Genomic DNA, 24,493 nt, shown 5'->3' on the forward strand with positions numbered 1-24,493 from the left:
CAAAACTCTGCAGGGTGTTTCCTGTTGCCACACTAACACAGGCTGCTGGCCCAAATTGTGTGGGAAATAAAGTAAACAAGCAGTGAGGTGAACTAAAGGGGCTGTATTAGTAATAGAGACAACAAAAGCAGAGAAATCAACACAAAATGATACACAGCCTATTAACAATACATTGTGCAATTCACATACATAAACATTCCCTTCAGCAAGATGTTCATTGGCCTCCTTTCCCAACATAATCCCTCTGTATTTCGCCTGCACCAAAGAAGCGAGTAGCATGGTGCCTCACGCTTGCCTTCTTGAAGGGGGATTCAGAATCAAGGTTCAGTGCATCAAAAATAAAAATAAAAGCAAATTAAAACTGGGAGGAACTGGAGGCAACAGGGCAAACAGGAAATATCCATAACAAACAGCCTGCAGCTGATCAGGTTTCATTTGCACCCTTGGAAGCCTACAAGCTCTACAGCACGCTTCTTGTCACCCTTCTGCCTGCTGGCCTAGAGGAGACAGAAACCCTGAATGGAAGACATAATACTTACCAAAGCAGCCTGGCAAAGGGAGCAGCATGCTTTGCTGGTATTACAACAGCCTCATGGCAGTCTGCAAAAGTGCCAGAACTCAAATTATTCATTTAGAAAGCCAACTGCTCACAGGCCTGGAAACCACATGGTTGGAGATGCTTTTTTTTGCCCACTGGGATAGAGTCCTCTTCATCCCTTGCAGAAGTGCTTTTGCCAGCAAATACTGCCAGTTACAGAGCTCTTGTTCTCTGGGTGGGGGGAAGGAAGTCTTCTATTTCTCTCTCTTGTATGTATTAGCTATACTTAAAATAGAGGGCAGATCATCGTCCACAGGATGAAGTGATGCAGTCCATCAACTGTTCCAGTAGACCTGTAACTAGGTATTAAAGACCATCAACATGGGAAAAGATCCTTTTATCTACTTCCATCACTTTAGGTTGGAACTTGAAAGAATAACTCCCTTGCACAGTATTTCAGGGCCACCTCTCCACAACTTAGCCTCTCATCCACTCCCCAGGTTTTGCTTCCACTTTTCACTGAGCAGCAGACCATGCCAGCTTCTGTGCTGCTCCCCTAGCCAGGAGGTGTGGTTCTGCAGTGACTGAGCCTGCATCTAAACTTGTCAGGTGCAAGGACTTGTATCCGTTATTTATACCAAACTGTTAAAAAAATAATAAATAAAATCCATGGTTTTATGGAGATGATGCATTTGTAAAGATATGGAAATGCTCTAAGCATGGCCACCTTGTAGCATGACATTCACTGCATGCTGATACTGAGGACAAAACTTAGGCGTGATGCTGGACCTCGGAGGAGGGTGGAGAAAAGCAGGACTTCTACAACATGCTCACCTTGTAATGGCCTCTTTGGGAGCGGTGCAGGGCACTCATCCTATCTATAGGACTGTGAGTGGAAGTTTCCATGTCTTACTACATAAAGCTCCTTAAAATACTACATACAGATTTGGGGAGAAAAATAAGAATCTAAGGAACTGCTATAGTTCCAAGGAGACCTATAGCTTTCTTTAAGGCACAGTTCAGACTACTTCTAAATCAGTTTCCTCCCTATTGTCAATCTGTGTTTAAAAACAAACAAAAAAAGGCAACTTTGCTGCTTAGCTAAAAGCAGTCAGCTGTGTGTCAGATTCTGATTTAAGTGGAAGACCTGGCAAAAGCCCCACGGAAGCCAGAACCGAAGGTAAATCATGCAACAGAAGAATACTTTCAAACTCAGCACAAAGTAACGTTGAGAAGTCTGTTGAAGCAAGTTCCATGCTGAGAGTGTCACAGCACTGTGTCTTCACCCCAGGTGTAGCTCCAGGGCCATATGAAACATGGAGAGTGTCAAAACTCACTCTGACATTTAAAAAGGAAAGTCATATAACCTTTCCAGTGGGCACAGTCAGGGGACAGGATTTCTTCAAATTAACCAACGTGGTCAAAGTCAAGATCTCTCTTCACTGAAACCCTGGGTCTGTTAACAAAATCAAACGTACCCATGATTTCCTCTAAACACTTCCAGCATCCCAAACTTCCTATGTCTTCTCTCCCACATCCACTTTCCTTCCCAAAGATCTGGGTAATAGTATAAAGTACCAAGAACCAAAGCACCTTGGTCTCAGAATTACCACGAGGCACAAACGCTTTCATGAATTAACTGCAGGCTGCTGGTTCAGGATCAGTCACTGACCTGCAAAGGAGAAATCCTTGCAAATGCAGCTTGTAGACATCTGTGAAAACCCTGGCACTGAAAGATCAAATTTGTGCCAGGAAGCGTACTCATCACCTGTGCTGGCTTCTGTCCAACAGGATACCATCACATAGGAATTGCTGTTAGCAAGACAAGTGTCTTGGTAGCTGATGTGTTGGAAACACCAAAAAGAATTCGTATTTGTGCCCCAATGCTAACATTCCCCAGTGAATTAACAGCCCCCACTGGGCAGTGAAGGCCTTTGACAAGGCCAAGGGAACATACAGCTGCCAGGTACGATGGAGGGTTGCATTGATGCGCTGTTGCCCAGCCCAGCCACTTTCGTCTGCTCCTTCCCACTGCCAGGGAAGCACAAGCCTGGAGAGTCCTGACACACGCGCAGAGCTCCACAAACCTTGCTGAACACTGTAACAGGAGCAAAGAAAGCTGCTAGCCCCTTGGCCTCATGCATGCAGTTGGTCAGGACAAAAGGGCGTTAGGCCTTCGCTCCAGGAGTCACCAGAAGCACTCCAACAGCTGGCACTACCTGGGTCATACTCTTATATACACTGCCAAGTTAAGAGTCTTGTCCTATGCCTTCTGCATATCATTTCCAGGTTAGATCACCTCCAGGGAATCAGCTCTGGAAAAGTCTAGGATAGTTGGAGTCTCGCAGTCTTGTCAGCCTCCGAAGAATCCGAGCTGGGTTCAGCCTCTTCCCAGCGCCCTTCAAGAGAGCTGGGGTTAGGGGTAGTGTGCTTGGATGAAAGACAGGACATCCTCCTTTGATAACTTCTCTGGATCTTGCCTTTTCTGAGAGTCATGCACTTTGACACCATCTCCCCACTCCCAGAAGAGGCGGCTGTAATGACATAAACTGTGGACAGAGAAGAAAGCAAAATTAATATGGCAAGAGAGTGGAAGAACACTCACCATAGCCTGAAAATGCAGTACACAGCTTCTCCTGCACTGGGAGTCACACAAAGGTACTGTAGATCTAAAGAGTGTCTTAGAGAAAGACCAGTGCTTTCATTCATTCACCTTACAAACTCTATGGCGCATAAGGTAAAGGAATTTCCAAGCCAACAAGATTTCCATGGAAACAAACTTGTTAATTTCTGGCTCCACTCAAGATCTGGTCCAGTATTTGCTGGAAGGAGACAGATCATTAGGGAAAACATACCTTCCTCCACAAGTTTTTCAGAAAATGTCAATGCAGGCAATAGAAAGGCCCTAATGAAGAATTTAGAAAGTCTGCCAGCAGCAGCAATCTAATCACTCACCACAAACCTACTAGAATCAGTAATAGCTGTCCTACAGATCTTTGCAAATGAGCAGCTTTTTGTGCTGTACAAAAGCAGCTAGGATCATCCCTCCCCCCCCCCCCCCCCCCCCCCCCCGCAAAATAACCAAGCTCCATCGGCAACTGAGAGTTCTGATCCTACAACACCATCTCTCACTCCACCCATCGAGCACAGCTCTCCCTCACTGCATTGACACAGTCCCAGCCATAACGAAAACAGAGCTGCTAATTACTGCTGACACAGCAGCCTTGAGTTTTGTACAATTACCGACACAATATTCATAGTTTATTTAGTGCTACTGTTCTAACAGTACTAGCACAGTGACAAGAGCACATGTCAGTGGCTAACTACAGGCACATTAGTATTCACTAACCACAATACAGCACAACTCTTCCTACACCTACACAAGCACTCCAAGTCCTCAGCCATTCATGCAGGTTCATACTAGTCTGTTTCTGAGTACATAGACCAAACTAACTCCACCTCGAGGCATGGAAGGAAAAAGCACCATCTGCCTCTGCTTTTACAGTTTTAAGTCCCTTCTTCTATTTAGCTGGTTAAGGGAAACTTAAGAATTTTTAAGAACACTACTGAAAGGTAGGTAAGGAAATTCACTGAGAGAATCAAGAGCCCTATTTCACATCAAGCTCTCAGAGGCAAAGTCCTCGATAGCAGCAGGCATCTCCTAAGACCACCTGAAGGCAAAGAATGCAGAACATCTCCACCCATAAGCTGGACAGACTCAGAATTTGCTGTACTCAAGAGACTGTCTTGGCATAGTACTCAATAGATACCAATGGCATTCAGCAGTCACAGTGCTGACTGCCCAATGACAATTCTTTCCCAAGGAGACACTGCTTTTCTCCCTCATTCCCTCATTGAACAACTCTTAGTTACCTACAGCTTGTGCCAGAGTTTGGGCTAAATCAACTGAGACTGACTTTTCAATTAACAACTTCCAACTAAGTATTTTAACATACAGACATAACAGATTACAGTTACTGGACTCAGCTTCAATTTCCCAGCATTCCAAGAGGTTCTGTCACTTGCACTCCACTGCGGACAGAGGAAGGAGGCTGTGAGAAAATTTGTGTTAATAATAGCAAAATCCACAGATTCAGATCAGCAGCTTCCTAAAACTCTGAGGTGTTGGTCTATGCAGCATGCCCTGCTGGTGACCAAGCTGTGCTAACAGTACAAACCTAAACGTATCTCTCCTTCCTCAGCCTCAGCTCTGAAAATTGCCGTAGCTTATACTCACTGAAAAGGTGCGATGGATTCAGGTGGGATGTCAAACGTTGATACGTTGGTCATCTTGTTGAAGAAGAATTTCCTATTGTAGTTTTTGCTGTGTGCCATTGTCCAGGGATCTGGCAGAAAAGTGTCACAGGGATTAGACAGAAGATGGAATGGGGAAAAAGGCATGGTTATAAATGCACATGTACTGCAAGCAGGGACAAGGAATCTACAGTAACTGTAATTCTCCTCTTACTTCTTTTTCCTTTCCCCCCTCAAAATTGCCTATTTCCCAAACTATTTGCATTTACTGAGAAAACTCCGTTCTCTCTGCATTTAAAAACTGACATTCCAAATAGGATATTTTCATGTACTATTATATGTTTTCCTAGTCAACAATTGTGATATTAAAATAAAAGTCAGTCTTTTTAATAAATGGAATTACCCACACAATAGCTAGTCCAACTGCAACAGAAAAAACCATCATAAAAATACCCCAAACCTTATGTTTCACTACTAACAAAACAGTTCATCTCTAGCCACTGGAATACCACCATTAATTTTTTTTTTTAAGTTACAGAAGGAGTAAGCTTCATCAATTATTCTTTGCTTGAAGATACAGAGAAAAGCAAGAAACTCTCTCTTCCTACCATTCACAGTCCGTACGATGTAGAGTCCTGTAGGCACAAAGTGCCGGTCATCTCTGCCTGTGTAGGATAGCCGGGGTATTCCCCCTGAACCCTTGATGACTTTCATCTCTAACCTGAATGTTGAGAGAAGGCAATAACAGAGTGGTGCCAGACACAGCATCTTCTGTTTCTTCTTTCACAATCATCTTGCACACAACATGCCATCTGCACACTCTTTCACACTCAGTGAAAATACAACAGGATAAATCATCACATCCCTGGAGCCTCTTGCCTCCCCTGAGTGAATAGGGAAAACAGAGCTGTCTGTATACATCAGGTAGCAAATCTAGCACTGCAATGAAGGATCTGTGATGATCTACCAAACTTAATCTACATGGGATTCCCATTTCAGGTTTGAACTCTTCAACTTTCAAGCCACCGATAGTTCTGCACAAATACTGAAGTGCAGTTGCTACTTCTACCACTATAAAACACACTGGCTGTGTCCGTGGTGTTAGAATTCAGCAGGAAGATTCTCTAAATCAGCAGCATCTCAAAAACAGCAGCCACTAGCTGCAAGAGCTGTACAAGCTCTTTCTCCAGGGCTCCTCAAGCACACCTCTCCTATGAGGTCCACAGGCCCTGAAGTGTTTCATTTTTGCTGGGCACTTACCTCACAAAAATCTTCTCCATCTCTTCCAGTCTGTATACTTCCTTCACTCTGGGGGGAAAGCAGAAGCAAGACAAAAATGTGTTGTAAAAATAAAATGATAATAATTTTTGAAAAAAGAATTGTCTTTTTCTGTCTCAGCTGTAGGGAGTAGTCAAGCAGTTCATTCTCTATAGTTCAAGGTGGCCAAGCATGACTAAGGTCAACCTTTCTCCTCAATCTAATGCTTTATTTCTACTGGTTTGAGAAAATGTGACATCTGTATGCTCACAGCCTCTCTTACACTATGAGCAGGCAAGGACATAGAAGACTTCGAGGATAATGTTAACTGGGCAGTATATCTAAGACAACACACCTGAGACTTGCACCAACCAGTCCACCTATGACAAAAGCATGAACACCTGAAAGGTGAAAGGAGGGTAGAACTTCTCCACTACCAACTTAGTTTTAGATCTTTGAAGAGCTTTCAGTCTTTTTCCAGTGAATGTTAACAGAAATATGCATTCCATTTTGAAATTTAACTCCTTCAGCTCCTTAGCTTCATCCTCCAACACAGTGAAACCAAAGTGTGAAAGGCTAAAAGAAGAGGCACTCACCGGATTGGGTTCATATCTGGTCGGCTAGGTTTGGAAACTGCTTTGACAAACTTCTCTGCCAGCTGAATCCTGAACAAAAACAGAAAGAGAATCCCACAATTTAGCTAAACCTTTGGCACACACACAAGGTAACAGGTCGATTAGACACTTCAATACTTGCACACTGCCTGCTCCTAGCCAAAGAGGTACTGAGCAACAGGGTTTTTTCCACTTCACTCTCCCAGTTCAGTGCCCACTGATTCTGGCTACTATCCACTAGGAACATGTCTCCATAGCCTCGTCTACAAGCCCACGTGCTGCTGAACTCATTGACACTTAAGCAAGAAAATAAGACTATTGGAGACGTAATGATGCTAAGGAAGGAAACAGGAGCTCTTTCCTTCTCTCTAAGCCACCTACGAGCTATGCTATACATACTCCCAGGATGTTCTGTTTATCCATATTGTGCCTCACCCCAAAGTTACGAAAGGAGACCTGACCTTAATACACAGGGACAGTATAGACAAAAAAGAAGCTCTACGTACTTCGCTTCTGAGAGGTTTCATTCACGGCACGTCCTTACAGAAGTGATTTAACCAAATGCACTCATCTACCCATGCTCAGCTCTCTTTCATTAGTATGAACAATGTTTCTCAGTCATTCCTACTCATGTAGGAAAAAGAAACTTCTCCAGAGATGACGTACCTCAGGTTGAAATGCTGGTTTCGGACGTCGTTGCCATTCAGCACCAAGACATCAAGTATGTGGATAGCACTGATTTTTCGCTGGGCTTTCCCCTGCAGAAAGGAACAGACTACTCAGATTGCAGTCTGTTGCAATTTCAGTTTTGGTTTATAGCCTGTTTTTTTGTTGTTGGTGGTGGGTTTTTTTGCCAGTATATCATTCTTTTCTAGCAAGAGAGCAACTTCCCAGATATTAGAAGCAAGCAAATTCCCTGCAGCTCATTGTACATTAACATGCCATCCTCCAAGAACTGGTGCGTGTCAACTAAAGAGCTGTCTTGATGGAAGGAGAGACAGAGACAAGACCACACCTCATATCATTAACTCCATGGCACAACACTTAACAGGGAGCACAGCACAAAGCCCGGCACATAATAGGATCCTCATTTGAGGTGCCAGAAGAGAGGTGAACTCCCAGGTAGCAGTATCTCGCATTGTGAATATACCTCAAGGATGTTCTTCCAAGGCCTGCAACCGTTGCTTCGCAGTTATGTACCCAAACAGACTCATATGACATTAAGTCTTAGTGGCAATGTCATGTTCTGTTGCATGCAGGCCAACAGCATGTCAAGTATAAAGGGATTTCAAAACAATATTAAAAGCTCATCCCTCTGACAGTGGTCACAAAGAAGGGACTTAATCCAAAGTAGTTTCTCTAAATAACAAATGCAAAAGACTCTCAACCTAGCATACATGGAATGTACAGAGAATAAGTGAAATTGCATGTTACATTTGCAGCTGCTCAGCAAGAGAGAGAATAGCTTCCTACCTCTCCTTTCAGCTCATGAACAATCTCCACAGAGAGAAGGGTATCTCGTGGCAGCTCTGTTTTCAAATCCAGCTTTGTCCAGCGGTCTGACTGGCGACCATCCCAGGTGTAGATCTGTGATTTCTGTGTGTAGAAGGCATAGTCAGATTCAACCAAAGCTTCAGGAAAGGATGTGGGGAAGAGAGGCCTCTGACCAACTCCAGAGCACCCCTCAGAGTATCTTTTCATCCTAGGCTGTCACACACAATCTCTTTGTGGGAAATTTTAAGGAGGAATCTTAGTGTCTACAGCAAAGGAACAAAAACATTGATTCTAATCTTTCAGTGTCTTTTCATATCTACACAATGAATGAAAAATAGAGCATCTTTAAAAAGACAGTGAAGATAATTAGAGACACTAGCAAGAGTACAGGTCTCTTGTGTAGGCTGGAAGTACAAAAACGGGGTTAATTACTGTGAACAGCACTGAAGTCAGGAGAAAAAATACATACAATAACTAGCAGTGTTCAGAGCTGCTGATGAGAATTCTTCCTGACCTTTAAGGTCAGGAAAGAATGGCATGAATCTGCAAGGCAAAATAGTACCACTAAAATGAACCAGCAGAACTCTTATGTATAAGTCTGACTGTCCTTACCCCTAGCCCCAGGAGGAACTTCTGCTCACTTCCAGACACCATACACCGGTAATCGAACACTTGGCGTATTTTCTCCAGCGTAGTGGAATTCAGAGGAGTGGGTTTGTAACTAAAGGTATCAATGTCTGTGCCCTGAAGAGAAATGTATAGAAAGGCAAGTTAAGCAAAATACATCAACAGGCAGGTAACTGCAATTTTTGCACAAAACAATAATCCAGGACTAAATTCTTCATCCTTAATTACTGCAGGGAAAAGGTTTTTGATCCAGATCTTAGAAGAAACTTCCAGGTAAGGTCTCACCTGGATCAGTTCAAAGAACTTGGACTTGGGGTCTGAAGATGAGGGAGCAACACGAGCCTGATCAGGAATCTGCAGAAAAAAATCCAATCAATTGAGAAAAAGGGTTATTCTTCTGCATGTTTACACAAACCTTTCTGGTTTCAATGTGTGACAGACCATCCTACCCCCTGAAACTACTGCCCTTGGGACTCCAGATACGAGAGAAGTTACCTGGCAGTTTCACATTTTTCTCATATTTAATATTAGGCATGCCAGGTTTCATAGGAAACAATGGGCAGCTTCCAAAAATTTCAGGCAAAATCTTTGATTCCATCCACGTTTCAATGAATGCTACAATATGTATGATACAACTGCAGTCGAAGGCTCAGGAAAGAGACTCTTTGGCTAGTTCTACCACCTGGAAACCACTAGATGCTGAGTTCATTCAGTATTCTATAAAATCTTCTCAACTGCAGCTAAGGAAGACAATCAGAAGCCTGCTCTGTTAAGTCATACACCAAATCCACAAGCACCATCCTGTTTGCTTACGTGAACAGCTTCAAATAATCTTTGACTGTCCTAAAGGACAACGTATTAAATCTCTGGCTAGAAAGCTTCATCTGCACTGCAGCTCCACTCTTATTTCATCACAGCAAGGATATGGCCATGATCTCTCTGCTTTGCAGCTTACTTACCCCCCACAGCTGAAGACATTCCTTTCGGATTTCAGCCTGTCGTGGCTCAATCAGTGTCCTCAAGAGAAAAGCAGAAGACTATTAAAACAGCAAAGTCTCTTCCTTGTTCTTGCAGCATTAACATCTCCCAGCCCTATCAAACCTGCATCTTTCAGTGTCTGGCTTGGGAATAACAAACAAGCAGTGCTCCTCAGAAAGTTATTCTCAAATAGAGGATCTTGCTTCTCTCTCCACACATTTCCAACACACTTGTTCAGCTTTGCTTTAGCATGCATTACTGATATGCAGCCTTTATCTCTAAATATCACTGAGGCATCAATACTTTCAAGAAGTGAAGTGTTAGTGTGAATTTATGCTCATCTCCAAGAGCTGGAACCTACCTAGCCCTACTTATGAGGAGCAGTGAAGACCTGCTCAAGGCAACACTAAAAAACAGTGTTAACATTAGGATTAACTCTTAGGACAATATCCAGCTTTCAGGCTCATTCAGCTTTCTATAATTTCTTTTCTCTAAATAATACCCAAACTTAAAAGTCATGACAGGGAAACAGCTATACATTGCAATGGCTTTAGCTTTACATGAAAGAAATTTTTGTCACGTGCTTTAGGCAGTTCTAGGCAGCTTAGTTAGATATACTGAATCATCCCTGGAAAATTAAGAGCTATGGACCACACTGATCTTGGGTGTAGAATTGAATGAACCAGCCAGGGTGGTACTGCTCACATTTCCTGCTCACAGTCCTGCTAACAAGCAGGCCCACTTAAAGTACTCTGAAAACATGCAGTACATGGAAGCCATCTCAGTAAGGGTGGCAACAAACCATCAACTTTCAGGACCCCAACTATCCGCACCATTCTTCAAGCAACTAAGGCAGAGACACAAACAGAGCTACCTTAAAGCACTATTAATTTTCCTGGCTCTAAAGGCCAAGCAGTGTACCAGCTCAAATTAAGAACACATTAAAGAAGGGCAAAGCAATTTGTTTATGGTAGGTTAATTCAATATCCACCAAAAGACAGAGGAATATACTCACGTATCTTGAACAAAAGCACGAATTTTAGCTAGTGCCTTTATCTGAATTTTGCAGTGGCTGAAAGAGAAGAAAGTTTCAGTCAGCAAACAAGTTGATTATCGCTATCAACATTATTCTACATGGAAGATTGATGGAACAAATGAAGGAGAAATGTCTGACTGTCAAAGCAGTGACTGATCATCATCAACATAAATCAAAGTGATAAGACCACCACTGGAAAAAACTAGGTAGTAGCATCCTTGCCACTCTACATAGGAGAACAACATTCAGAGGCCAAACATTCACTAACAGCATAAAGCATTTCTCTCTGTGCAGTATCCCTTTGCTCTGCCAAACCTCTCAGGCAGCAAAATCAGAGCAGTGTAAACAGCATCAACGAGCACCACCATGAGTGCAAGCAGCTGCAACTGAAGAGACATTTTGGCTGATCTGCCTAGAGGCAGCAGCCATCACTGCTCACAGGCACTCACCTTTCATTGGACTGGACAATATAATCATAGAAATCTTGGTCATCTTTGATCACATTCAGTGGGACGACTAGATTCACGTCCACATCAGAATTGCGCAACTGGTTGAGTCTGATGTTCACCATGAAGAGATATTCCCGCACATCATCAATCCCCAGCTTTAATCCTTTGCATACCACATACCTGCAGAGCAAGCCAGAGAGACAATTTGGGCTCAGCTTTTTTGACAGTCAATTTTCCTGCCGTGCTCTCACTCTCAAGACAATATTCCAAATCGCAGAAAATCTTCCCCCTCGAGTATCCCCAAGAAGTTCAAGTCTAACCAATCACAAAGTCATTATATATCACTTTCTACTCTCTGAAAAGAGAGTAGAGAACCTTTTCAACCCTATTCAAAAATCATCACAGAACTCCCTAAAGTAGTAAATCAATCGTGCTAAACTTGACAGGTATAACAATACACACACTAATTTCTGGCTTCAGTAGACACTTAATTGCCTCATACAAAACAGAATTAGCTACATACTTAGTTCCAGTGTTTTCTCTATGCACAGAATTCAGTGCAGAGAAAAGCAAGCATGCTTTGGCAAATAGCTTCTTTACCTTGTCAGAAATCACAATTTGCTATCCATCTTAAGTGTTCCTTCCTACAAGACAGTGGACAGCTGAGTGAAGTCACAGAGCTTTCATTTAACCAAAGCCATCTGTCATTGTAATTAGAGATCAAGCTTTGTTCAAGTAACCCCTCATGCTCAAGAATCTCACCTCTCTGAGTTAGCAGGGCGGCTTGTCACAGGTTTAAAGATGCACACACGTTCAAAACAACAATACAGCAGATAAACAAGCCCCACACTGAATGGAGTAAACAGGTCAAAGGTTTTGCAGACAAAATGTCCTCCTGGAGCAAAGAGAACACCAACATCAGCAAACTATAAAGGTACAAGTTGATGTCAAGCATCTCCATAACCTTATCTTGTGCAGAAAAAAAGATAGGTGTTTTCATACAATAAAAATGCACCTAAAACACTTTCATGAAGTAGGCCAGTGGGGCTCCATGAACCATCTTTCCCAAAACTCTTCAATAAAGGGAAAAGCAGTTCTCTGACCACGCTCAAATCAACATGCATTCTGCCTCAAGAGCAAGGTTTCTATCCACTCTGCACCATCCCTTCCCAGGCCCAAACTGTATCCTATGGTACTGCAGCACGCTATATAAAGTTTGTGGACAAAGAGCTCCGACATGTGGACCAAGAAGCTCCATGCTGGAGGAAAAAAATTAAGATACCACCTAAATAGAATAGAAAAAAAAATGTCTATGTCACCCTTAGCACTCAAACAAGTTTCCTACCTACGCTAAAGAAAAAGCAGTCAATCTTACAAAGCTATATCTACCCAGAGAATAAAGACTTCAAAAAGGTCGCTCCTTTTACCGTTACCATGCTCAAGACTACTGCTAAGAGGATGACTGGCTCAGGTATTTCTGAGCACAAGGCACAGGATAAATGATAACGTGATAATTATTTTATCTTCTGCTCTTGCATGTATCAATGCCAAATGCTAACTAAACTCCACAGAAAAGAGGAACCATCAAAACCAGATGCAACTATAACCATCACTTGGAAACAACAGGGTATACCTAAGACAGTGTGAGACATCAGCTGGTGTTGGCCACAGAGATGACAGATTTAGAGGAGAAAAAGCCACAAACTAAAGGGAAAATGAACTGAATTAATACTGCTCTGCTCTAACCAGCCTGACAGAATATTCAGAAAGCAGTTGGTCCAGCTGATGCCATAAAGCTCAGATATAGTGTCTAGCAATCACACTAGTGACCTTAGCCCAAGACAGCTACATAACTCACTGTTAAAATGCATTAGTTCAGAGCTCTTACCTCCTGCTTGTAAAAAAGTTTTAAAAAAAGCAAAATAGACAATCTTATATTTCTGTCCTAGTTCATTTAGCTTTGTGACAACTATATTATGACAGTGAATATACACTCAGTCTCGTGCAACTTAATCTTACAGCACAGCAGACATTATGGCACGTTAATAAAAGCCAGCAGCATCCTTCTGCAATACCATGCACACCTTAAAGAAGGAGGAAGAATATTAATGGATAGAACATACCTGTCCGGACAATGGACAGTGCCATAAGAAACTGACAAAGCATCAGCTGTTTGCTTAGGATTTCTTGCAAGTTCTCCTGACCCTCCACAGAGAAGCCCTGCAAAGAATACAGCATATAATTAGCATTTTTATTGCTCAAACAAACTATTCTATATGGCTGACTTGTGGAGTCAAGATAATTTCTTTCCTGCCACCAGGAATTTTAATGGCAAGCCTAAATTAATTTCAAATTGAAAATACAAACACATCAAGTATCTTAACACACACAGACTGAAGTACTAGTTTTGGCCATTAGTGCAGGAAGAAAAAGAAAGGGACCGACCCCATCAGCCATTAAGAAATGCACTCCTTTGTGATCAGTATTGTCCAAAACAAAATTCCGGAAAGCAGTAATGTTCTCTGGGCGAGTGATATCTCCATCTCCATCAATCCCTCCTTCTCCTAAGGGGAAAGAGGAGAAAATTGCTAACATGTTTGCAAAGTAGACTAAAAGATCAGTACATGCAGGTGATCTATTGTATTCAATTAGTATTTAGTCAAAATCTACACTGACCTTCATAGGTCAGTGCATTAATACATACATTCCCTGGCTCACTACTAAAGATGCTTGTCATTACTTTAGGAAAGTTATTCAAACATTGTGGTCAAGGCTAAACAAAGCAATGTAACAACCATGCTCAAAAGATGACTTCTACATTAGCTGCAGCAAACGACAAATCCCTCACTGCCCTCCTCTGAGTCAAGAGCCGTACTACAACATAATATTCTCAACCAAGGAGAAATGGCAAATAGCAGAACCTACTAAAACATAGGAGAAAATTTCATCTGAACAGTTCACCTGCCAGTAATATGATTTTTTTCAAGCAAGGCAAAATTATTCACATGGTGCATTGTTAACCTTCAACTAAGTATTAGCATCAATCCAAAGAAACCTAATTATCTATGTCCAAACACAGTCTAACCTAGAATTTTAAAAAGCAGCCTTGAAAAACTTTCACATATAAACATGTTTGTAAAGGACATAGGAAAATGGAAAAATGGCTTTAGATGCATGAATGCTTTTTTTTTTTTTCTTTCCATATAGCTTTTTTAAAAGAGACATACAATGTCCCCTAGGCTGGCATTTTAGAAAGCTAATCTAAGGTGTATTCTAGAGGTTACCTATCCTCACTTTGAAGAACTCTGAACTTCTGGTTGGTATTAGTCCCTACAAGTCTTCTACAGCTACAGCTTCTATTATCTGAAGAACTGCAAGACTAGAAAGCAGAAAGATCAAGATGCACGGTTGTGCTTTGATGACTAAATTCCTCATCAATCATCCTGTCACTAAGCAAAGCGACACTAGAATTTGTTACCATTCTTTACAACACAAATATCACGGCAGCCTACTTCCTTCCCATCACTGAAAGAGAGTTTGTACACATCTCACTAGACTTTACAGCATAACAGACAGAAATGGAATCAAGAAAATGCATCAAAGTCACCAGGCTACTCACTTCTCCATGTATCATCTCTCCCTTATAAAAGCACCAGTCTGCTGTGAGTTATAAAGATTCAAACAGTGCAACCATCAGAGCAATATGTTTTTCTGCCTTGCTACCCTTGCCACAAACCTTCTCTTTAACAGATCTCTTTAACAGATCTAATCTTGAAGCAGTAACTATTCTCTAAGAGCTCGTGATTACACAACAACAATGGCAAACTGGCTCCCCTTTTCTCTGCAGAACAAACACATTTGAGTTTCCTTTACATAGTCCGAAATAAGAAGCAGCAAGACTATCAATCCTTGTATTTCCCTTCCTACTCCAAGAGGCTATGCAGGAAGAGGGCACAGATATATCATACAATGATAGGATAGAAGGAAAGATGCAGTAATTGTCTGTGTACGCACTCAGTCTGTCTCAAAAACACAGTAACATCTTAAACCCATTTAGACTGAGCAGGTCATTTAGTCACAGTGATTCAGATACAGCTTCTAGCTTTAATTTGCTTTATTTATCTTTACCAAGTGTTCACGATCAATTATCAAAGTATAGTTACAGAGGTCTGAAACAGAAGCATACTCTCAGTCAGGTATGTAAGGCTTCTACCTCTGGCTTTGCTACTATCCTTTGGGCAAGTCATCTCACTCCTTGCATTTCAGAATTACGTAAGTCAAGTGAGAAAAACTATTGTCAAACAAACATGTACTCTGCAGCTTTCAGACTGAGCATTTCAGCTCAAGCACTGACTGTTACAACAGGACACACTTTCTTGGCAGAATGGAAAAAAGCATAGAAATGTGACTCGATTTGCAAGTTCACCAATCTCAACTCCTCTCTTACAGGACAACCCCCTCCTACCTTGCAAAATGATTCTCTAGAATCGGGCTTCTCTTAAATCCCCATGCTGGTATCAATACCAGCTGCACTCCTGATACAGAAGCCAGAGCACAAGCAAAAACATCAGATGAAATTTATGCGTGCACTACATACCGTAGTAAGGCTCAAAGAGCTCACTTGAAGCAGAATAGAAGTCCTCAAGTTTAAAGTCATTTGGTCCTTTCAAGGTCATGCCAAATCCTTTTGCATGCCACTTCCGCCTCCACAAGACGTACTCAGAGAAGCCCCCAGGACCAGCACATACATCAGCAAAGTAGAGCAGCTCTGGATCTCGCTCCTTTATCAAAGGCTTCTACAAAAGGAGAAACCAAAGAAATTCTACTCACCCAGTAACAGCTTCCATCAGTCAAACCTATCAGCTGTACTATTCAGCCAGAAAACGTCTTCCAAAAACTTGGTTTTGCAGCTACTGTTTTAAGGATTCTCCTTTTTCCCCAGTTTCTCCACTCAAAGAAAGCACTGCTTTGAAAGTCAAAAAGGCCCTCACCCCCTCAAAGTCCTTAGGGTTTGTAAACATGTAGTCAAAGACATGGTCCATATTTGCCATCTTCATTGCAGCTCTGTGAACACAAAAACAGGGAGCTGTGAGTTTCAACCTTGGCCTCCACAACTGAAAGCAGACATAACTGGGAGAAGATCTACATAACCACAAGTGCTACAGACCTGTTTAGAAAGAAGACTCCACGGATCATCTCATAGGGGTTCGATCTTGTTCGAGCTCTGCGCATTTCTTCTCCATCCAGCTCATCAAATACACTCTGCACAAACAGAAACCAAATTAACCCGGACCTGACGTAGGCTTGAGGGAGAGAAAGGATAAGGAGATAAGGACATAAGGAGAGAGAAACACGAGGATAGGATGCTTAGCAGCTTATGCTATTGATTCATCAATACAGAATCTTTCCACCAATATAGAATCAAAACCCTCAGTGTTGGAAGGGACCTCTGAGGGCCATCTAGTCCAAGTCCCCTGCAATGAACAAGGACAATTCTTACTCAAATTCAGTGAGAGTGAAGAATTCTATGTCTGGTAATTATCAGCCTGATAATATGGAAGCTATCCCAAGAGCAGTCACAGGTGAAAGTACTTCTCTCACACATACATACACACACACTGAAATTCATAAGGGCGTGATTAAATCTAGAAGGAAAGGTAGAACACAAGAAAAGAAAGGAAGCTTAATTCATTCAAACCTACAATCTTTTAGTTGAACTGACTAATAAATGGACGCCACTGTTTTTATTCATCTCTTTGAATGCTGAGGTGAAAAACAGGTCACTGAACAGACAGTAGCAACAAAAATTCCAGGTCACAGCAGTGGCGCAGATGTAAGAGGATGTGTTGACTCCAGCTGATTAGCAAAGTAAATTACTCAAATTCCTTCAATTATTTATTCAACTTGCTTCCATAAAACTTCAGTTCCTCTCCAAGAAAGGGGACTCACCTTGCACCGCAGGACATTAAGTAAAAGCTCTTCATTGCAGAACTCTGTTTCATCTTCAATCACCATCTTCCGCTGGAGCAGGATGAGAACACAATTAACATGAGTCATTTCAGGATGCAACATGAACTTGTGATAGATTAAGCTTATCAACCACATACTAGGTGTTATTAGCAAGAGGACAACCAGCAGGTTGAGCTACTACTCTCTCATATTTGGTATCTTACAACCACACATGAAATACTGCATCCAGTCTAGCATTGCTCAGCAACAAGACAGATGCTGACATACTATAGCAAGCCCAGCAAATGGGCCACCAAAGTGACAAGAGTGTAATAGTTGTAGTGTGTAAGAGACTGAGGCTAAGAACCAGGATCTAAAAAACTACCTTCCCCACAGTCATCCACTCCTTCAGCTCCTGGGCATCAGGGATTTCTGTGGTACATTCAAGGCACCAGACCACCTCCTCATAGGCACTAGGCTGCAAACACAAGACACGGGAAGAGTCAAGAAAGTTTTTGCTAGAAAAATATAACAATAAATTGTTTCCCAAAAGCTTGCCTCCCAATCCTACCATAAGGGGTGAAGCCGTGACATGTGGGACAACTGTGTAGGTTGTTTTTTGTTTTTTTTTCCTTGCCTAAAACATGCTTCATTTCTTTGGATCAACAAAAAGACCACAGACCACTTTCCTCTCACCTGTAAATATCAATAAAGCTAAAGCCTAGCATTCTCAAGGTCAAGAGACATTTGTCAGAAAAAATGCTCATGGTGCTTAACACATCTGTTTTTCCAGTTCTCTCTGAAATGCTCCCCCCATTCCAAGACTTCAACTCAAGGCTTAAATATTTTGAACAACTTAAAGAAGGAATTGTTTTGGCAGTAAAATTCATAGCAATGCCACTTCTTCAGTCTGTTACATCTGCTTGCCTTCTTATGTTATAATAACATCATCCACAAGGGATATACAATAATGATAAATAACATCTAATTGCTGTAGGATGCAGAAACACAGTGAAGAATTACTCTTAAACAAAGAGCCTACAGAAAACACTTCAAATTCCTCATTCTAAAGGAACAACCTCTGGTATTATTTCTGATTACTGAAAACAGATCAAAGAAAGGAGAGCAAAGTACAATCGAGTGCAGCACAAATGACTTGATAGCACCATTCCCCTTGGCTAACAGTGGCTGGGGCCTTTGTGCTGCTCTCCAGCTCCTACAATCCCTAGGATTCCACGCTGTCATTTTTTGTTGTCTTTTTGTTCATTTGTTCTTGTATACAAACATATAGCAACTGTTTCATATCTAGTAGTATCAGAACCAGGCTTTACTTTCCTGACAGCACCTGTTTCAATTTTCTTTCCTGCTGAGGAGCTTGACAAGACACAGGAACGGAACATATCAACATTATTTTGAGGATCATTACACAAATACAGAATAAGATACTTAAAAACAGTGACATGCGGAACAAAATAAAACAGCTTAGTAACAGTTTTCCATCATGTTCACTGCTACAAATTCAGGAACAAATCATACAGATCACAGCAACAATCCACCTGAAACTGATTTGGTGCCAGAAAACCCACTATCCCTGAACAAAACAGAGTCAGGGTCTACCCAGCTGAGGCACCTGACAGTAGTAGTACATCAGCACCAAAAAAACATTCCCAAAGGGCAAATCCTAAACACAGCAATGGAAAGGTACTCAAAACAGCAAATACTTACCTCTGGCTCATCCTGCCAATCAATATTCAGCTCTCCATCAAACCCTTTGAGAGTTAGCCCAAAGCCTCTTCTCCCCTTCTGATTGGAGGCCTCAACAATATCCTTCCTACCTTGGCCATATTTTCCCAAACCTTCTCCTTCCCGGAAGCCCATCTTGGCCTACAAAGATAGAAAGGGGAATATAATGAGGCAAGTGGATTTGAGCCTGGAAAAAGAGCCTGGAACAGCATGCTCTAACAGACAGAGACATTCGTCACTGTGTTCAGTGGGTTAATAAACCAAAAGATGCTGGCACAAGAAAAAAAACACATACTGTGATATTTATTGTAAACAAGCTGTGACATATATCACGAGTATCAGTTACAATTCACCTAACACTCAGAGGAGGAATGTAAGACATACTAACCCTCAAACATACTTCCACCTTTTCACCTAAAAGGAAGATGTTCATTCACTGATAATTTAACAGCTTCATTAATTTTAGCAACAATAGAACAAACAAAGCATGAATGTAGTCAGTGTCACTCCCTCAAGTATGTATCCACAAGACAAGAAGTAAATAACAGACTTAAGTAAAGTTTCAATGGATGAATAAGTTATCCATAAACTCCCTCTTGTGAAAACTAACAAAACCATTGCTTATTATCAATCTATATGACAAGCAACACAGTAATACCAGACAGGTTTTATACAAAGGTACATAGTGTTTTCCCACTGCCTTTGTTACCTGGCTTAGAATTCTCCAGGTTATTAGTCCTTGAAATATATACATCAAATGTGACAGCCACTAAGCATGGTATCATGGTAATACTACAGTTCTGAGGACAGATAACGAACAGAGTAAAGAACTATTCTCCTTTTACCTACCTAATGCTACCAACTCATCTAACCAGACATCCAATCCTTGTATTCAAATTTATGAAACCTTAAAAAGAAAGGCCTTCTGAATTCAGAGAGAACCCTCCAAGAGAAAGACAGTCTTGTGCTAGAATTAGCAGTCCAGCTACAAAAACACACGCGGATGGATTCTGAACGATCGACAATCAGCAACAGGATTTATTTACAGAGAAGCACGATCAGCAACCTCCACTCCACTGAGTTTTTAATTCATATAGCTTGCAAGCAGCAGTTCATCTCCTGGAAAGGCAGAACCTCCCCACTGCTACTAGTAAGAACTAACACTTCCCAGCTTCTAGAAGCAGACTGTTCTGACTTGGCAAAGGGCAGTACGTGCTGGCATATCTCTGCGGAGCTGACTCCCACTCCTGAGAAAGAAGCAAGAAACAGAAAACCCCACTTTGGTCCTCTTTTGAGTCCTGGACTTCCTATCACATTTCAAGTAATACACAATTGTCTCACCATTCCCTGCTGCCCCAAGACTATAATTCTCTTATCATGAATAGAAATTCTTTCACAGTTATGAGGTACCCCCAATACCACAGTGAAGGAGTTTGCATAAAGAAACATGTAAAAGCAAGGACTCAGAGAAGCTTCACTTCTCTAGAGCTTACTACTGCCTTTACAGTCTGAAAAAAAGTTGTCAAATTTGTAACTAACATGAGAAATAGTCGATGATTTCCTTAGAAGTTCCTAAACCTTTTTTCTCCCCTGCGGTATCACTATGAACTAGCGGGCTTGTGATCATCCCAGTTTAGCTGTTACAAAGTGTAGCAGTTACAGTTACTATTGTGCACAACTCCATGCACTTCCAAGAAACTTCTGGCCCTAAATAAACTGGAGCAGCTCTACTTGAAATAAACACATTAGCAGTTAAGGTAATTATTCTAAAAGGGCGTGCAGGCCAGCTTCCAAGACCAAAATGAATTAAAATCCTTGAATTTCTTAAGGTCCTTCTGACAGAATGTTTGTTGACTTAAACATATTTGCAAAATAACTCAAGGTAGGAACTCTTTTCCAGCTCAGCAAAGTGCCTTTTTCAAAGATCCTTTTCTTCACATTGCCCTGTTACAACATCTGGAACATGAACCATTTCTTCTATTTAACAAATCCCCTTCAACAAAGCTCTTTCTGCCTCCCTGAACTGCTTACTAGACGAAGCAGAGAACCCTGCTACAATGAAGACCAGAATCAGATTCTCAGAAAAAAAATTGGTCTTTTCAGTTTGCTCTCCTCAGGTATTAATACACTGGTCCAAAACTGTTTTGACTTACCATAAGCTTTTGGGAGACACTGTTATACATTGAGTACCGGGACGAAGTACCCTCCACGAGAGAGTCTTGCTTGAACTCATTATTGAAGACAAGTCTTTTTTCATCACTCTCACTCTCAGACCCACTGCTACTACTGGAAGACTCTGAAAACAAGAAAAGTGAAAGAAATGTGAAAGAAATGAACACACACAAAACAAAACAAACAAACAAAAAAAACCAACCACCGAGGCATCTCAGTAATCTCATCAGGAACTACACAACATTACAAACCAGGTGAGTAGGGAGGGAGGCCTTACAACCCAATGAGTAATTCCACTTTTCCTCTGCTCTGATAACGAGGATGAAGCAATGGCACAAATTTCTTTCCAGAAATTTATCTAGCACCACAGCAGTCTTACTAAAGTCAGTACTGTGAGGCAGGTCAAAAAGACCACTGAAGCAGCAATCCACAACAAGCATTGCCACACTCTTCATTGGACCTCTGCCTCTTGAGCCTCTCTTGTTCACTAACTACTAGAATTCATTCTATGCTTCTTTGCACAACTAGGTGTTGAACCATAGAACTTACCTCAAGATAACTGTTGTCAGCAGAGATTACTTCTCCTTGTTTATCACTAAGAAGGAATTAAATAGCTGTGACCACTCACCTTTCATACATCTCCCCTTCCACTTTTGCTTCTTTCTATGTTAACACCCTTTCCTTACCAACACTTGATTATAATGAAAATACCAAGATGAAGAAGTACAAAGAGTGTGAAGTAACGTGAAGTACCACGCTGGAAGAGGTTAAAGCACCCCACAACAGGCACAGCAATTATGTAACGCACTGTCCTCATCTCTGGCATACTGCAAGTAGGAAAGCACTCTCCAACTTCGGGAGGGGGGAATGGAGGAAACAAAACACTAGGCAATTGACTTAGGCAACTCTGAGACAGTTATTCTTTCTGAAACCAAATAAACCTGAACTTCCACAACTTACAAACATTCACACTGATCCAATAAAAGAGACGGCACTGCAGTACAGGAGAACGTGATAATGTCACATTTGTTTGTTTAAAAATTAAAAAACCACAAGGTATTACACATTATCATTATTGTTACTCTGTTACTGCACAACACACAACAACTCACTAATGAAAGATTCCAAAACAAAAATATCTCCTGAGGCTGAAGAGACTAATGCTGTCTACACATAAACAGAATTTTACAGCTTTTGGCCACGCACTTGTCTATTTTCTATGTCTGCATTCATAAAATTCCCAGACCAAAGTGTTAATGTGAGATCTTTTTCTAAAGTTTAAAAAAAATGCCACCAAACATATTTGTGTTGTAGAAAACATCATTTTCTACTAAAGACAAAGTACAGCCTTGAAGCTCTGGCCACCAACCAGGGGATGCCAACCACAGTTTGGGTTGGAAGGGGCCTTAAGGGCCACCTAGTTCCAAACCCCTGCTGTGGACAGGGTTGCCAACCACCAGATCAGGCTGCTCTGAGGCCCAAATTACCTGCCCTTGAATGCCTCCAGAGATCCAAAGTTTCTCTGGGCAGCCTGTGCCAGTGCCTCTGAGTGAAAAATTTCCATTTAACATCTAATCTAAATAACCCCTCTTTTAGTTTAAAATCATTCTTCCTTGTCCTATCACTATCAGACCATGTAAGAAGTCTTCCTCCTGTTTATAAGCTCCCTTTAAGCATGGGGAAGCTGCAAGAAGTTGCCTTTTTTTCTCTAAGTAAAACAAGCCCAGCTCCTTCAACCTTTCTTCACAGGAGAGGTGCTCCAGCCCTCTGATCATCCTCATGGCCCTACAGTTCCTACTTGTTAGGTTCCCCACAGCAACACTTAAAACCTCCAACTGTACCTTGAGTAGTATGATTACTAAGTTGAGCTTCATCGTCTGAAGTAGAACTAAGAGTTAAACCCAAGTCTTCCACCTTCTGCTTCTGCTTCTTTTGGGGGCTGCTAAATTCAGTCTCAGTTCTTCTTTTCATTTTTTCTGAAAAAAAAAAAAAAAATCCAGCTTGGTAAACACTACACAAATAAATATTCCTCTCCATGCTGAAGGGTAAAGCACGCAACTCATCCCTGTGCCATGGCATCACAGATCACTTCGTGGATTATTCTGTATTATGCTTCACAACCTGAGCTGTCTCTTCAAAAAAAAACTGGGTTTTTTTGAACCTACCTAACAGTCTAAGTAAATAGAAATAAGTAAATAAATATAATAAATATCTATCCAGAAACCCACTTATTACTAACAACTTTAGCTTTACATCCTTTCTACAACCTACTTATTATTAAACACTAGTTGATGAAGACAACCCAGATGCCAGCACGTAAGTAAATGAAATACATGACAAAAAGCATTACTCTGAATCAAAGATCTGTTTAATGCAAACATATAAAAATTGAGCAAATAAGATCAATCTAATGGAAAACACGTAGGGTGAAATCAGGTTCTCACAAGGAAATTAGAACATTTGACCTCTTCTCTACAAATACTGATTTAAAAAAGCTTTTCTACGTTACACCTCTGTACGAGAGCACTAATAAATGGGGACTCAGGGGGTGTTTTCCACCAGGAAGCACTGGGAAAGTATTAAGCTTCTGGATGTGGCAGATAAACTGGCATAAAGACATAAGTAACTCTTCAGGCTGAGTTAACAGAACCTACCTGGGAAGGCCCACAGATGAAAAGAGCCAAGAAACAGGCAAAGAGATGAAACGCTTGAAGCACTAGCTGAACTTTCATGCTATCGACACAGACCAACACAACCCTACCGGCGGTTATTACCCTACAGACAAACGCCACATCAATAAAAGATGCCCGAGGTCACTGCTTACTTCCACAGACGCACACAGCGCAGCTTAACACCCATGTCTTTATTCATCCCCACGAGCAGCACTCGAAAACCGCCCCGCTGCGCTGCGGCACAGTCCCCTCGCTCTGCCTCACCGAGGGGCCGCGCTCTCACTCTCCCACCCCTGGCACCGTCGCTCCCCCGATCCCGTTCCCCACACACCTCAGGGCCGACGAAGGAGCCCGAATCCCCCCTGCGCCCGACCCCACCGCTCCGCGCCCGCCTTCCGGCGCGCACCCGAGGCCCGGCTGCGGCTCCGCAGCGCCCGCGTTGGCGCCTCCCCCGCCGCTTTCGTTTCCCCGCTGCCCCCGCCCCGGCCCCTCCCGCCGGTCCTTCCGCGCCCGGCGGCGCATGCCAGTGACGCAGCGCGCGGCCGTGCCGGCACTGAGGGGCGCGCTCCGGCAGGCGCTCGGCGGGCAACCGCGGGGCCGGAAGTGGAGCGCCTCTCCTCACAGCCCGCCTGCCCCCCCCCCCCACCCACCCCCCGTGAAACGGTGGCAGCTCACTGCCAGAACCGGCTCCGTCAGGGCAGCGGTGCTGC

The 24,493-nt window shown here is 42.2% G+C and overlaps 1 protein-coding gene across 1 annotated transcript; it reads right to left on the reverse strand.

Annotated features, from left to right (window-relative positions):
- Window positions 1-83: 83 nt before the first annotated feature.
- Window positions 84-24,259, reverse strand: CMTR1 (cap methyltransferase 1). The gene is made up of 24 exons (XM_065755341.1): window positions 24,115-24,259; window positions 22,953-23,087; window positions 21,093-21,235; window positions 18,922-19,080; window positions 17,582-17,674; window positions 17,197-17,268; window positions 16,415-16,509; window positions 16,239-16,311; window positions 15,845-16,043; window positions 13,693-13,811; window positions 13,371-13,467; window positions 12,010-12,142; window positions 11,248-11,427; window positions 10,778-10,834; window positions 9,744-9,801; window positions 9,070-9,138; window positions 8,770-8,901; window positions 8,137-8,259; window positions 7,330-7,421; window positions 6,646-6,714; window positions 6,053-6,100; window positions 5,401-5,513; window positions 4,776-4,884; window positions 84-3,087 (listed from the first exon to the last, which is right to left on the reverse strand). Exons 2-24 carry the CDS (start codon window positions 23,080-23,082, stop codon window positions 2,955-2,957), a joined length of 2,496 nt encoding a protein of 831 aa, XP_065611413.1. The 5' UTR covers window positions 23,083-23,087; window positions 24,115-24,259; the 3' UTR covers window positions 84-2,954.
- Between the last annotated feature and the right edge of the window lie 234 nt (window positions 24,260-24,493).

The sequence above is a fragment of the Cyrtonyx montezumae genome, unplaced genomic scaffold (assembly GCF_038088225.1).
Source record: "Cyrtonyx montezumae isolate F1298 unplaced genomic scaffold, pur_monq_1.0 scaffold_0, whole genome shotgun sequence".
Lineage (NCBI taxonomy): Eukaryota > Metazoa > Chordata > Aves > Galliformes > Odontophoridae > Cyrtonyx > Cyrtonyx montezumae.

Bases quoted from the DNA above. Each gene is read 5' to 3' on its own strand.
- CMTR1 (XM_065755341.1), bottom strand. From the start codon at position 23,082: ATGAAAAGAAGAACTGAGACTGAATTTAGCAGCCCCCAAAAGAAGCAG. The intron at 17,675-18,921 runs GTAAGTATTTGC...TTGTGTTTGCAG, and splicing joins ATTGGCAGGATGAGCCAGAG to CCTAGTGCCTATGAGGAGGT. The intron at 17,269-17,581 runs GTAGTTTTTTAG...ATCCTGCTCCAG, and splicing joins AGTGGATGACTGTGGGGAAG to CGGAAGATGGTGATTGAAGA.